At 48.6% G+C, this 14,938-nt stretch overlaps 2 protein-coding genes across 4 annotated transcripts in view; both read left to right on the top strand.

The window, feature by feature from the left end:
• The window catches only part of XPO6 (exportin 6), a 45,527-nt gene extending 44,157 nt beyond the window's left edge, over nt 1-1,370 (top strand). For both annotated transcript variants that reach the window (XM_083584942.1, XM_083584941.1), the window contains one exon: nt 645-1,370. In XM_083584942.1, coding sequence (XP_083441068.1) covers nt 645-746 — 102 coding nt within the window. In that variant the 3' untranslated portion in view covers nt 747-1,370. The remainder of the gene's footprint in view (nt 1-644) is intronic.
• A 4,495-nt stretch (nt 1,371-5,865) lies between these two features.
• On the top strand, nt 5,866-13,649 carry NME4 (NME/NM23 nucleoside diphosphate kinase 4). 2 transcript variants are annotated; one of them, XM_083585427.1, is made up of 5 exons: nt 5,866-6,374; nt 9,264-9,394; nt 10,175-10,276; nt 11,164-11,276; nt 13,243-13,649. In XM_083585427.1, exons 1-5 carry the CDS (start codon nt 6,239-6,241, stop codon nt 13,361-13,363), a joined length of 603 nt encoding a protein of 200 aa, XP_083441553.1. In that variant the 5' UTR covers nt 5,866-6,238; the 3' UTR covers nt 13,364-13,649. The 2 variants fall into 2 exon arrangements, 1 of the variants encoding a protein (XP_083441553.1); XR_014541424.1 differs by having other exon boundaries at nt 6,120-6,374; nt 11,164-11,757; nt 12,473-13,649.
• The last annotated feature ends 1,289 nt before the right edge of the window (nt 13,650-14,938 follow it).

Genomic DNA, 14,938 nt, shown 5'->3' with positions numbered 1-14,938 from the left:
CCATAGCCTACCTTAACAAGCCACAGTTCCCAGGGTCCTTTGGGGGAAGCCATGATTATTTAAGGTGATAGGTCCCATTTGCACTACACATTTAAAGAGGTCTGAAAGAGGAAGGGAAGCTCTCAGAGTAATGGCTGGTTCGGGACTGTGTGTCCCATCAGACTGCACCTTCTCGTGGCTTCATGCAGAGAGTTTCTCCTGCCTGAAACCCTGGAAAGCTGCTGCCAGCCAGTGCAGACAGTACTGAGCAAAATGGGTCAACAGCCTGACTGTGGATATAAGGCAGCTTCTGGGGGGTGACATTGCTTTTGTTCCGGGGCTGCTCACTACAAAGGTTTCTATTTCCCTTAAAAACTTGGCTCTTCCTTCATAAGACTTAATGGTGACATTTCAGGCCATCTCACACCCACACAACCTAGTTGAAATTAGCTGAATAAAATGGCCCCAGATTGTTGAAAACAGAGCCAGGAGATATTTGGAAGTGTTTGGGCAAGGTCGGTGCCATTGCATACCCTAGTGTCAACACTCCTTTGGGGCAAAGAACTGGAAGGATTGGTTAATCTTGTTGTTGTTGTTGTTGTTGTTGTTGTCCTAACCGTTGGCTATCTCTTCTCTCCCATGTCTCCCCACCACCCCTTTTCCAGGACCTGCCCTCATTTACGCAGAACGTGCACAGGCTGGTCAACGACCTGCGCTACTACAGACTCTGCAACGACAGTTTGCCCCCTGGGACCGTGAAGCTATAGTTCTCGGCACCGACTCTGGTTCGAATCCCTGTCGTGAGCGGACCTGTGCTCCTCGTGTTGCCGCTGCCTCTGCTCCGCGATCTCACCAGGCCGGCTGGATACAGAAGCACCTCCCCCGTGGGCCCCCGTGCCTGGGAGAGCTGCACGCTGTGCCCCCACCCTTGTCCATTCCCCTTCCAGCTCCTCCTCGCAGCTGAGCTGTGGCAGCTCTGTGTCCTACAGGGTGTCTCGAGGCCCACCTGCAGGCCGTTCCTCTATAGCTGGATGTTTTTGTCTTAATACTGTGGCATTTGCAGATTTGCAGGTTCCGGTGACTGGTCTTGTGCATCAATCATGAGGCAGAAACGCCAAAGACTACTTCAGATGTTCCCACCTTCACATCATTCCACCTGCCTCCCTCCCCTCCTGCACCTGGCTGTTGGGGAGGGGAACATCCCATCAACTTTTTGTTTTTAATTGCCTTGAAGCCTCCCCTGCCATCGGTGGGGAGACAGACGGACAGACAGACAGACAGACAGAGCTCTGTTTTCATGGGGTTTTTTTAAAGAAAAGTTTTTTTCTCATTCCATTGTGATACTAAAATGTGCTTAATGGAAATAAAAAAGTGCTTACTTTGTTGTTTTAGACGGGCTTGAGATCAATTTAGGTACCTTCAAGGCCTTTCGGGAAGTCTTGGGGAGGGCATAAACTCCGGGCTTCAGACTAATTCATAGAACCGTAGAACTGGAAGGGATCTCCAGTGGTCATCTAGTCCAACCCCCTGCAATGCAGGTGTCTCTGCTAGAGCATCCCTGACAGATGGCCACCCAGCCCTGCTTACAGCCTCCCAAGGGAGTCCATCCCACTGTCAAACAGCTCCTACTGTTAGAAAGTTCTTCCTGATGTTGAGTCAGAATCTCCTTTCTTCTAACTTGAAGCCATTGGTTCGAGTCCTACCCTCCAGAACAGGAGAAAACAAGCTTGCTCCATCTTCCATGTGACAGCCCTTTGGATATTTGAAGATGGCTATCATATCTCCTCTCAGTCTCCTCTTTGCTTGGCTTAACATACCCAATTCCCTCAACTGTTCCTTGGTTTCCAGATCATCTTGGTTGCCCCCCTCTACACAGCTTGTCAACATCCTTTTTAAATTGTGGCGCCCAGAACTGGACAAGCATTCCAGGTGTGGTCTGACCAAGCCAGAACAGAGTAGGACTATTACTTCCCTTAATCTGGACCCTATACTTCTGTTGCCTAGAGTAGCATTAGCTTTTTTTTTTGCTGCTGCATCACCCACTTGACTCATGTTCAGCTTGTGCAGGTGGTTCTGTGCACATTCCTGAAGAGTGATTTCTATGGGTTGCTACGTGACTTTCAGTGATAGTTAATGATGCTTCTATAGGGTTTTTCATATCTGCTCAGAGCCTGCTTTTCCAAGGGACTCATGATGGCATTACATGGGCTACTTTATTATTCACAACAACCTTTTGAGGTAAGTTAGGCGAGTGACTGACCTCAGGTGGGCCCTAGTGAACTCTAGCTTTTGTGTGCACCTTAACCTAGCACCTAGTCCCACTCCCACATTTTAATTCTTGCATTATGCTGGCCCTTTAATCTTTAGAAAAACATATCAATAACTGTATGAGAGCCTGCTGTTGTGCTTCACCGAATTGCAGGCACATGGTCTGAGCAGATTCGCCAGCAGAATGGCATGAACTTGTGGACACTTGCACTCTTGCCTGTTGACCTTGTTTTCAAGAGGGTGAACTGTGTAGAGATACCTGGAACCTCTTCAGATATCCCAGTCTTTCCTTGCCCATTGTACTTTGTGGCTTGCTGGGTCTTCATTTCATTCAAGGTGTTTCTGTACTGCTTTTGAGGCTAGCACTCCCAAAAGAGGCTTGCGTGAGAGAAGCATCAATTAAAACATTGCATTAAAACAGAAGGCGCTGTTTAGAGGAGGCTGGATCTTCTGCTTCCACCACCACCCCTGGCCAGAATGGTTCTTCAAAATCCACTATGGCGACTATCGTCAGAGGGAGGAGCCGTGGCTGGGAGCTGGATGATGACACATTACAAATTCTGCCTGCTAATTTTTTGTCTTGTTTGATTTCGGCCACAGTGACACTCCGCCTGTCCCTGGCCGGCTCCAGGGGTCAGCATCCTTGTGAAAGCATCGGTCACAATTCTGTTTACCCAGAGTGAAAGTGCATGTTTTCTCTGTCCAGATCGATGGGTCAACGGTCATAGTTTTGGAAGATGCTCAAATCTTGCTGCTAAGAACAACTGGTTGTCCCATTTCCCCAGAGCATGTACTCTTCCAATGTGAAGCTTGCCTGATTTTAGGAACGTAGGAAGCTCTGGTTCATTGGTCCACCTAGCTCAGTAGTGCCTACACTGATGGGCATCTGCTCTCCAGGGTTTCAGATAGGTAGCCCTACCTGGAGATGCTGAGGATCTTGAACCTGGGACCTTCTGCATTCAAAGCAGATGGTCTGCAACAATAGTCTTTCTTCCATCATGGTGCTCAGGCAGTCATCTGACTAGGAACTGACCAAACCCTAAGACTCATTTAGCTTCCAGCGCAGTTGCTACATCATATGCTTTCAAACGATAGCCATGGCCCGATAGCCTTCAAGCAGGCAAGTGCACTGGCTTCTTTTCCATAAACTGGGAATTTCAGTGCTTGAGGCTCCTCAGAAGTGAGCAACCCCACCACAGCTCCTCTTCATGAATGCCGTTTGGATGTTTGCACATGAGGCACAAGAGTTGGCAGGTTGGTTTCCAAAAGCCATTGCAGTTCAGTTGATGCTAGCCAGGTCTTTTGGGACAGAACGTTGTGGATTCAAATCAAAGGGTTCATGGGCGAGGTGGACTTTTAAGGAGGGATCTGAAAGGGGAGGCTGTGTTGTGGACCTTTTGGGGTGAAGAGTTCCAGGCATGAGGAGTAGCAAGGGAGTCAGGGTTGTTCCCGTGAAATGTGACCATATGTGGTCAGATGAGTGAATATTGGTAGAGTTGGAAGAGAAAAGCTGAACTGGTTTTTTTTTTGGCAGGAAGGGGGGCAAAACTCAGGAGCTTTAAAAATCAAGAGTGGTTATCTGCCTTGGACACTGAGTCCACCTGCATTTAGTTGAACCAAATGCATGTCTAGTTTGCTCTCAAAAGCTCGTAGTATTGAAGGTTCCAATGCCCCTCTATACAACCTACTGGTGCCCTAGTGCTCATCACATGGCTCCTTCTTGGTGCCCAGTCTAAACCTGTCCATGACATTTTAAAGGTTGATGGATCCAGGTAGCACAACACCTGCAGAATCGGAGGTTAGGATTGGGAACCAGGAGAAGAGAACTAAGCAGGATTCGTTCAGTTGTGCAGAGAGCAGGTGGGGTAAGGGAAAAACAACCCTCTGTCCTTGATGTTTCTGCCAATATTTTTCTTGGGTCACTGTTCTGGGAGCTATGAACTTCCAGCAGGTAGAACAGCACTGTTTGTCTTCTGAATTGGAGCCAGTTCAGGGTTGTTGGAACAACAGGGGTGGGATGGGGACAAGTATGAAGATGGTCCTAGACAACATAGCTCCTGCTTATGGAAAAAAGTACTTGCGACTTTAATACATGGTTGGCATCCACATGACTTCTTCTGCACAGATTCTCCATCTGGCTGGTGGCTGGAGCAGCGTCTGACAACCCCTGCAGGGCCTCACTTGGCCCAGGGGCTGGTAGTTGCCTCTCTGTGTTTTAGGGAAGTATTTCAGCCAATTTGGTTCAAGTCCAGGGAGAAATATAGGACTGAATGTTGTGATCAGGCAGCACCTTTCACCACTTAAAAGGATGGAAAGCTAATGAAGAAAGCACCTGGGAAGGCCAGTGATGCCAGCTACATAATGGTTTGTTTTGTCAAGGGAAAATAGCTTGTTCTTGGACACAACCTCAGCTTAAAGGGCAAAATTTCTCTAAAGTCTCTAAATTCTCCTATTTTTCCACAAGTTGCGAGTATTTGGCTGCAGCTGTACTGACAGAAGGGAGGGTGGCCCCTCTCCAAACGGGCCTCGTGTTTCCTCTTGATCTCCTCTAATTAGATGTTCTGTATATTATCTGCAAGATCGCCAACAGCACCCATGAATCCAGACTCCCTCCCTGTTCATCGCTGGATGACGATCCGCTCTCAGGATGAGGGAGACACTCCTAAAGGCAGAGGGTTTTTTTTTATACATATAAAAATCTTCACTGAAAGTAGCAATTGGCCACACAGATTTTTGAGGCCACAACTTGCACAAAAATCAATTGGTCCTTCAAGTCCCTCATCAATGTTCAAGTGCTCCACAGGGAAAGCCTGTGAACTACTGTTCTAATACTCCAAGCATGTACTTAAATTGGAGCAGTATATCTTAGTGTTATGAAGACCAATGTTAATTATTTGCTACAGGAACCCATCCAATAAACTAAGAACGTTTCAACTGTGTGAGAGGGCAAGTCCCATAGCCCATCGCTTCATCCCTTTAGTAACTTCTTGTTGCTGTTTGTTTTCATATCAGCCTTTGTCAACCGGGTGCCCTCTGGACTAGAAATCCCATCAGCCACAGCCAGCGTGGGAGCTGCAGCAAGAAACACTTGCGTGGGTGCCAAATAGCTGGAGGCTGGCGTTAGAGTGCGCTTTACAAAATAGAGCATCAGTCCCTGCTGCTAGGAGCTTACAATCTAATCCTGGGGAACGAAGGGGGGGATGGGGCAGGCAAGGTGCATCCAGTTGTTTCAGTGAGGTGTGCTGGCCTCTGGGACATATTTTTATTGCCTAGGTTCGGCAGTTTAGTCGCTGGGATTTATTGAGTTGATGCGTGTTGCAGCTAATGTGGAAGTATTTTAATAACCCCCGTTAAAGTACAGTACCCACTTAGTACTTTAGCGAGAACAAAGTACCCGATTAGTAGATGGTCAAATGGTCTGAGCCGGCTTCATAAAACAACTTCCTATTCCCCTTTTGCTGTTTGAGAAACGGCTGCTTTGCTCCACCCCACCCCACCCCAAAAATACCCATTCCTTCCTAGGAGCACTCAACCAGCTTTTCTCTCTCTCCCCGCCCGCCTTCCCTGATCCTTCCTTGCCGGCGGAAGCAGCTACGGACGGCGCCCCCAGATCAGCAAGTTCGCCCACCCTCGTGGTCTCTGCTCGTCTGGCCCATCAGCAACGGGCGCCCCCATCTTCCGGAGTCGAAAGTTGCTGCAAACCCTGTTAGCAGACGAGGCGGCCGATTAAAGCGCGCCGCCCGCCCCCGGGGTGGGGCTGGTGGTGGGGGGCTGCGGGTCTCTTTAAGGGGGCCGCCCCCCTGTAACGTGATCCTCCTCGTTCCCACGCCTCCCCCCCCCCGGGGGCCGCCTCGCTCGGCCTGGCCTGGGGGCGGACCGGCGGGTGGGGTGGGGTGGGGGAGCAGCGGCCCCGCAGCCGGGCTCTCTCCCACCCCCAAGCCCTCGTCTATAAACCCGGCCGGGCCGGCCCCCTTCTGCCGGGCGAGCCGCCATGGGCTTCCTGCAGCGCTGCGTGGGCCGGAGCTGCCGCCTGTTGCTGCCGTCGGAGCAGCGGGGCGCGGGCAGCCTCGGGGCGTGGGGGGCTCTGCCTTGCGATCGCCTCCCCGGGGGGCGGCTGTACAGCGCGGGTGAGTTGCGGGGCGAAGCGCCCTCGGGGTGAGATATCGCCTCCGCTCTTTTCCTTCCGGCGAGGGGGCTGCAGAACTCGTTCCGCGAAGCGCCTCTCCGCTCCGGGATGGGCGCGCAACTTGCGCCCTCGCCGCGTGGTGGCTCCGGCGGGCAAATCCGAGTTAGGCAAAGTCGGGCCAGGCCCTTCCACCCACCCACCCCGACTCTCTGCAGTCCGCAACCCTTCCCGTTCCCATCGTCCCTGACCATTGGCCGATCCGGAGTCCTGCACGGTCCTATCTATCTCTCCATCAGGCGTTACTCCTGGAGAGACACAACAGGGCATTCCCTGGTTGCGCACAACTTTGAGGAGTTGGGTATCATAAGACTTGTACCCCTTGGCATTCTTTCTTTGCTTACCCACCCAAGCTAGTACTTGCTAGCTTGGCATGGGGGGCTGTTACGAAATCTGGCTTGGCATTTCCTTGGGCTGTGCAAACTAGAGGGGGGATGGTCTGTTCCAAGTGCATCCTAGAGTCATAGTTGGAAGGGACCATGAGGATCATCTAGTCCAACTCCCTGCAATTCAGGAATCTTTCTGAATTCCTCTGTTGGCACAGCTTGGCATCTTCTGGGGTGCATCTACAGGTGCCTTAGGAAGAGCTGTAGCTTAAGGTGAAGTTCCCTCTGACTTGAAACAGTGAAGAGCTGGGAGTTCCAGCCCTACTTTTCCATGCCCCACTTTCCCATGCCCCTGTGTTGGCAGTGACTCCCAGGGTGGTGGTCAGATGCTGCTCGTGTTCCCTTTTTTAGCATGCAAACTAGTAAAAAAGGTAAAGGTAAAGGACCCCTGGACGGTTAATTCCAGTCAGTGGGGTGCAGCGCTCATCTCTCTTTCAGGCTGAGATGGTTTTACCGTGCAAACTAGTATCCACACACCAGGTGGGAAGAAAATCTAGCTGTGGGCAGTGATAATTCCTAAACCCTCTTCTTGACACACTGGCAAGCAGGGCTGACCAGAGGTCAACATTGCCAGGCCCACACTTCTGTATTCAAAGATCAATGCAGTGGTACCTCAGGTTGCATACGCTTCAGGTTACAGACTCCGCTAACTCAGAAATAGTGCTTCAGGTTAAGAACTTTGCTTCAGGATGAGAACAGAAATTGTGCTCCGGCAGCATGGCGGCAGCGGGAGGCCCCATTAGCTAAAGTGGTGCTTCAGGTTAAGAACAGTTTCAGGTTAAGAGCGGACCTCCGGAACGAATTAAGTATTTAACCCGAGGTACCACTGTACATAAATTGCCAACTTGGGGGTTCAACCTTCATATCTAGCTGTTTGTCTCACCCCGCTCTTGCTTTCAAGAAGTGTGCTGGAGAATGCTGGCTCTCTACTTGGCGATGATTCAATTGTTCCCAATAAAGGTGGCCCCCTGCTTTGGCTTTTGGGTCTCTCATCCCCAGAGAGCAGCATAACTGACCTACGTATTGGAAGAGGATAGCTGCTACTTTTTCTTCTGTCTGGAAAACAGAGCCCTTGAATTACATCACACTCTCCTTTCGGGGGGGGGGGGAGATCCCTTTCTTCCCCCAGTTTGCTACATGTTAAAGGAGCTTGGTTAGAGGTGAACGTACTCTTCTGGCCTGCCGTACAGGACTGTTGTAAGGATTGCACAGTCAGTGTATGTGACTTCCCAAGAAGGAGACAATTCGGCTTATTATAGCAAATTCCCCAGAAGAGATTTCTGGCAGTGGCATCCTCAGTGACTAATTAGCAGATTCATTGTGACATAAAGCTTTTGTGGACCAGTCGACCCCACTGCGTCAACTGCAGCTGCTGGGATTCCTGGTGCAGAGGGCAGATTTCACTTTAAATGTAATGTCCTATATTTAATGTATAGGAGGTGCTTGGAGCATTTAACTGCATGATATGACTGCTAAGTATGATTAGCTTAAAAGTTGCCCATTTCCCTCCCTGCTGGTGTCTGCTGTTTCTGTGCCTTGAGGCTGCAGTCCCATCCACCTGCTTTTAGGTAGGTCCCCAGTGACTAATCAGCCTGCTTGCTTTGCAGTGCTGTCGCTCTCCTCCTGCAGGAAGCAAAGCCCTCTGGGAAAGGGGCATCCACTGCACCACTGGGCATCAAAGCCTTTTTGCTGTATTCCCAAAATTTTGCAGGAGAGGGAGCATCTAGTGGGGAAAAAAGGGTGAGCTTTCCATTGCCCCTCCAATACTGCTTCCTTACTCCCTTCACTTTTAGGGATCTTCAGTTTGATTTGCCAGCCATCGTGCCTACAAAACAACCCGGCATCTCTATACAGGCAAATACTTTTAAAAAGCAAACATTGTAAAACAGCAACATTAGTTTTACAGCTTGCAGTCTATTATCTGAGGGTCAGAGTAACCGTGACACATTTTGCTACAGCCAGAGCAAAATTGGCTGCTTTCTGTGTGTTTATCACAATTTCTACCATATTCTATTTTTTACTACTTTGGCTAAATGGAGGGGAAACTGTTTCAGAACTCATTCAGAAATAGAACAGTGTTCTAATGTATATTATCCTCAGCCGATGGCAAATTCAGCCATAGCCCTAAACAGGTGGAAATTGTAGTGAAATTTAATGCCATCTCAAAATTAGGGCATTATGATGAATCACCTCGAGATCTGGTGCCCTGTCATCTTAAACTTTAGGACTCCAAAAGGTTTGAATTGAAGCCCAGGGAAACAATCTATAGAAAACCAGGGGGGATAGGGAGGATGAAAGAGTACCCTGAAAGGAGGCCTGTCTGGCTGGCTCCTGCAACACTGAACAGGAGCCCTGCATGCTGCAACTCTTTGTTGCAGTTCTCACTCATCACAGCCACGAGGGCTCCCAAGATCTCTGGCTCTAACCACCCTTTCTTTGCCCAATAGGTGTCCCTGGGCTGCAGGAACGCACACTGATCGCCGTGAAGCCAGATGGGGTGCAGAGGAGGCTGGTGGGGGATGTGATCAGACGCTTTGAAAAACGCGGATTCAAGCTTGTGGGTCTCAAGTTGCTCCAGGTACGCTCACTGGGTGCTGAAATGGGGGGCAATCAAGGCTTGCCAAGCACTCAGGAAACATTGGGGTAGGTTATAATAATAATAATTTATTATTTATACCCCGCCTATCTGGCTGAGTTTCCCCAGACACTCTGGGCGGCTTCCAATCGAGTGTTAAAAACAATACAGCATTAAATATTAAAAAGTTCCCTAAACAGGGCTGCCTTCAGATGTCTTTTAAAGAGAAGATAGCTGCTTATTTCCTTCACATCTGAAGGGAGGGTGTTCCACAGGGGTGGGCGCCACTACCGAGAAGGCCCTCTGCCTGGTTCCCTGTAACCTCACTTCTCGCAATGAGGGAACCGCCAGAAGGCCCTCGGAGCTGGATCTCAGTGTCTGAGCTGAACGATGGGGGTGGAGACGATCCTTCAGGTATACAGGACCGAGGCCGTTTAGGGCTTTAAAGGTCAGCACCAACACTTTGAATTGGAGTGCTCCTTCCTGTGAGGAGAGTTATCCATGACCCACAGCCTTGCTCCGGGGTGGGGTGGGGAGGGAAGTTTCAATCCTTCCTGGGGATCTAAATGTTGTCATCAGCCACCTTCAACAAGGTAGAAGACATGGACAGGTAGCCCTTCCTCAAGATGCACCTCTGGGGCAAAGGGTTCACGAACCCACAAAATCCCGCGTCCCTTGGACCCAGAGACAGCTACCCATGCCAACACAGGGGATTGTGCTTCAGGGTCTCATAAGTGAGAGGCTCTGCCCATTTGAACGTCAGATGCACCTTTGTTTTGGCAGGCCAATGAAGGCATCCTGGCAGAACACTACCACGAACTGCGCCGAAAGCCGTTCTATCACGAGCTGATCAAGTACATGACTTCGGGGCCTGTGGTTGCCATGGTAAGACAGTCTCTCTTCCCCATCCCCTCTCACCAATACCCAGAGGCCCATCTAGTCCATCATCTCTTCTCACGTCAGCCAACCAGAAGCTCCAATGGGAAGCAGAAAATTGGGACCTCTGGGTACAATAGCAGTTTCCCCTCTGGTGATGCACAGCAAATGGCCTTCGTATGCACGCTGCCTCTGATAGAGGAAGGAGAACATTTAGCCATTGTGCAGGGGCAGATCTACTGTAAAACTAATGAAGCTTAAACTCCCAGGTCCTAATCCCAGAGGGGTCCCAGAAGTGACTTTAGTCCATGTTGCTTGCAACATTTTATATCGCACCAGTGACACTGTACAGCAGTTTCAATCGAAATCCGAGATGTCATAGTTAATTGCTTTTCACGTTGTGATCTGTCGTGGAACAGCCCCATCAAAGAAGATAATGGGTTACCCAGACCTCGTTGCAGGTTGCACAGGAACCCCCGTGACAATTCAATCTCCAGGACCCCAGAAATGTAGGTCCAGCACTATCATTGTGGGATGCAAATGCAAATCTGGGTACTGCTCTTGTATCTTGGATATGGGAAAAACCATTTTGCATAGGTATTAGGCATAAGGGTGAAGGGAAGCTCCTGTGTACTTCAGCAGAAGATCCCGCCGCCCGCTGCAAATTGCCAGTTTGGGCCCTGTGGTCCAAACCAGGCCCATAGCCAGCTGCAATGCATTAGAGCTCCTCTGCCCCACCCTTCTAAACACCCCATCTGTATCAGTGATGTTAGTTGGGGAAGCACTTCTGTACTTCATGAAAGGCACTGATAGAGACATATTGCCCTGTTTAGCCGTTAGCAGGAATGTCAGAACCACTGGTCTTTGCCCTTTTTTTCTATGGTGTCCTGTTTCAGGTCTGGGAAGGCTACAACGTCGTCAAAACCTCCAGGGCTATGGTGGGCGAGACAAATCCTGTGGAAGCCAAGGCAGGCACCATCCGGGGAGACTTCAGCGTCCACGTCAGCAGGTAAGAGTGGGACCAAAATAGCAGGAAACACAGGAAGTTTTCTGCACAGAGTTAGACCATGAGTCCATCTACCTCTGTATTGTTTACATGGACTGGCAGTGGCTGTCCAGGTTTTTCGGGCAGGAAGTCTGTCTCAGCTCTTGCTGGAGATGGGATCTGGGATGTTCTACCTGCGAGGCAGGTGCTCTGGCACTGAGCTCTAACCAGGCCGGTCTTGACTTGCTGGTGCTTCTAGGTTCAAACTTTGACATGAGTCTCTGGCCTGGTTACCCATGGAAAATGCAAAACGCTGACTCTTTTGGTTAAGTCCCATTTCCTGGTCTGGTGAATCATTCGTTTAAGTACGCTGCAGAATAGTTCCTCCTGCCATTATGTAGTTACCTGAGAGGGTCAGTATGGAAAATGAGCTTTCTGGGTCAAACGAAACCAGTGTTCAACAGTGCCATGTATGAATAATAGGGGAAGGGTGTTTATATGAATCATAGAATCATAGAGTTGGAAGAGACCACAAGGGCCATCGAGTCCAACCCCCTGCCAAGCAGGAAACACCATCAGAGCACTCCTGACATATGGTTGTCAAGCCTCTGCTTAAAGACCTCCAAAGAAGGAGACTCCACCACACTCCTTGGCAGCAAATTCCACTGTCGAACAGCTCTTACTGTCAGGAAGTTCTTCCTAATGTTTAGGTGGAATCTTCTTTCTTGTAGTTTGGATCCATTGCTCCGTGTCTGCTTCTCTGGAGCAGCAGAAAACAACCTTTCTCCCTCCTCTATGTGACATCCTTTTATATATTTGAACATGGCTATCATATCACCCCTTAACCTCCTCTTCTCCAGGCTAAACATGCCCAGCTCCCTTAGCCGTTCCTCATAAGGCATCGTTTCCAGGCCTTTGACCATTTTGGTTGCCCTCCTCTGGACACGTTCCAGTTTGTCAGTGTCCTTCTTGAACTGTGGTGCCCAGAACTGGACACAGTATTCCAGGTGAGGTCTGACCAGAGCAGAATACAGTGGCACTATTACTTCCCTTGATCTAGATGCTATACTCCTATTGATGCAGCCCAGAATTGCATTGGCTTTTTTAGCTGCCGCGTCACACTGTTGGCTCATGTCAAGTTTGTGGTCAACCAAGACTCCTAGATCCTTTTCACATGTACTGCTCTCAAGCCAGGTGTCACCCATCTTGTATTGATGAACCAATCAAGATGTTGAAATGTCAGTATGAGTTCCGACACTTTGTGTTGTATGATCTTTCTTTGCTTTCTCATTTTTCCATTCTATTGTAAATTCCATTTCACTTTTCCATGTGTGTGCTTAAAAATCCTCTTCCCTTAGTTTGTGATCTGTATTTATTACTGCCTACATTTACAGTGGAATAAAATGGCCGAATGGCCTATGCTAGCTGGAACTACAGATTCGGGGGGGGGGGGGTGTTGTGGGAATCAAGTTTTAATTTGGCGTTTTTAAAAATGTCCTTGCTAATAGAAATCTTGCAGAGCAAGAGTAGACTGGGCTGAACCTTCGTTCCCTGATGTGTTCATTCTTTCCTTGTTTTTGTTTGAGTGAGCGTTCTAAAAGTCCTCCTTCATGCCTAAAACAGGTATTAGATACTAGATTGCCCCCTGGGAAGTTCCTTTTGCCTCTGGAGGTTCTGCAGGAAAACTCTTGTTCCATCATTTTACTGCATTGTAGTGGCTTCTTGACTCAGCCCCAGGTAAGGGTAGCTCAAGATGCTGCCTTAGGGCAGCCACACTGTAGGCAGACCCAGCTGTTCCTCCTCTCAGGAATTCTGTAGCAATTCAGGAAAGAGTTCTTGGTCCCTCTCATCCATCTACAACTTATTTGGGGGAAGTAGGTTGTAACAGTTAAAAGGGATATAAAATTGGGTTGTTTGTTTTTGTAGCTGTAGGATAGATAGGACCTTAACTTATGATATGCCCTCATTGTGAGGTTTCCCCCGTAAACAGGAACGTTGTCCACGCCAGCGACTCCCTGGAGACGGCCCAGAGAGAGATCAGCCTTTGGTTTCGCAGCAATGAGCTGATAGACTGGGATTGTTGTGATCAGAAAATCCTGTATGAACACTGAGAGCCTACTACCTCTGCCCATGGACTGCCTTTCTGAAGCGATCCACATTCCAGCCTGTGTACCCCAGGCTTTGATGGTGTGCGTTTGGAGGAGGGTGGGATTATTGCACTTCAACCACTTTGGCTTTCCTTGGGAGGGGGCAAGGAGCAGGCACCCCTTTGCACAGGCCACACCTTGCTCTCTGCCACGTGCACCACAGTGCTACTTGATTGGAGAGATTTACATCCGTGGCAGAAGTCATGGAATTACGGGTCTCACATTAAAAAAACCAAACTGTTTCTACAAACCTGGTTCTGTTCTTTGTGCCTGGAAATTGGAAGTCTGTATTTGGGCCTGTTATTAACTTGTAATCCCTTTCTCTGTTTGCATCTCTACATTAATGAAGCCAGGCGCCATTTTGCTCCTGTTTTTAAGGTGATGTGTGAGTGGCCACCTGACTGGGAATGGACAGCCTTGTAAGAGAAGAATGCAGGAAAATATGATTTAGGTAAAGATGGTGTCTTTTGCACCTCAACACCGATCATCACCTAGCAGATTGCCTCACCCGATATATGCCCCATTTACCACTTCAATATGCCCAACTGGTACACATACCTGTTCTGCATTGGTAAGAAATCAATCCTTTTAACATGGCAGCACCTAAACTTTGAAACTCTCTGCCTGTTGACATCAGGCATCTTTGCCGTACTCTTTCCCGCACCTGCTAAAAACATTGTTTAGGTAAGGCTATCCAGATATGTAGAACGTCAACGTGTGTTTCAGTCTGGTTTTTAGCTTCTTGTTGGTTGTAATTATTTAATGTTTTAAAGAGGTCTTTTTACCTTTTTCTTAAGCTGATCATTTCATTATTTTATTCTTTCTGTAAAAACTGTGTTGAGGGTTTTTTTTTGTTTTTTTATAGTCGTGTATCAGCTTTATGAAATAAAAACAAGCACCACCACAAAAGGCTCCCAAACCAAAACAAAGGACACAGATTCACATGCAATTTGCATATGCTAATTAATATGTGCACAATGGAGAAATAAATCCTATACTTTAAACAGAAAAGCTCTCAGCACAGTGGGGAGGACTGTGACCCTGTGTCCCTGCTTAGCCTTTCCTTCACGTGCTTAAATGTTGATTGGCACCTTCAAGGGCCTTTCTTATGGTTCTCTTTGTTTTACTACAGTCCTTCAAACAGTCCTCTCTAAAGGAGGGTTTGTGGGTACCCTGGTTGTGCCGGAGAAAATTATGTCCTTGGCCCTACCTGTGAGTCTTGTAACTCATTCCTATTTACATTAATTGTCACGGGGAGAGTGAGGAAGGCAGAAATGTTGCTTCCTTTGTCTAAACACTTCTGTTTGGGTCAGAGCAATAAAGGGCACATTGCAGCAGAAAAGCACCTAGGTTCCAGAGGCTTTGCTAGCTTTTGCGTTGAATAACATGGTCAATTGCAACAGAAAAACTTGAATAAGGGCTGCTGTTTTCCCAAGCAGGAGTTTAACAGACTTAGGTGATTTTGTTTGAGCTTCCATCTGGTGCAAGGACCAGAATGACACAAATCTTACTGAGTTTGTATTCAAGCCGACATTCCTT

Source organism: Podarcis filfolensis (genome assembly GCF_964270895.1).
Source record: "Podarcis filfolensis genome assembly, chromosome: 14".
NCBI lineage: Eukaryota > Metazoa > Chordata > Lepidosauria > Squamata > Lacertidae > Podarcis > Podarcis filfolensis.
The sequence above is the reverse complement of the archived record's forward strand: the minus strand, read 5'-3'. Positions and strand labels throughout refer to the sequence as shown.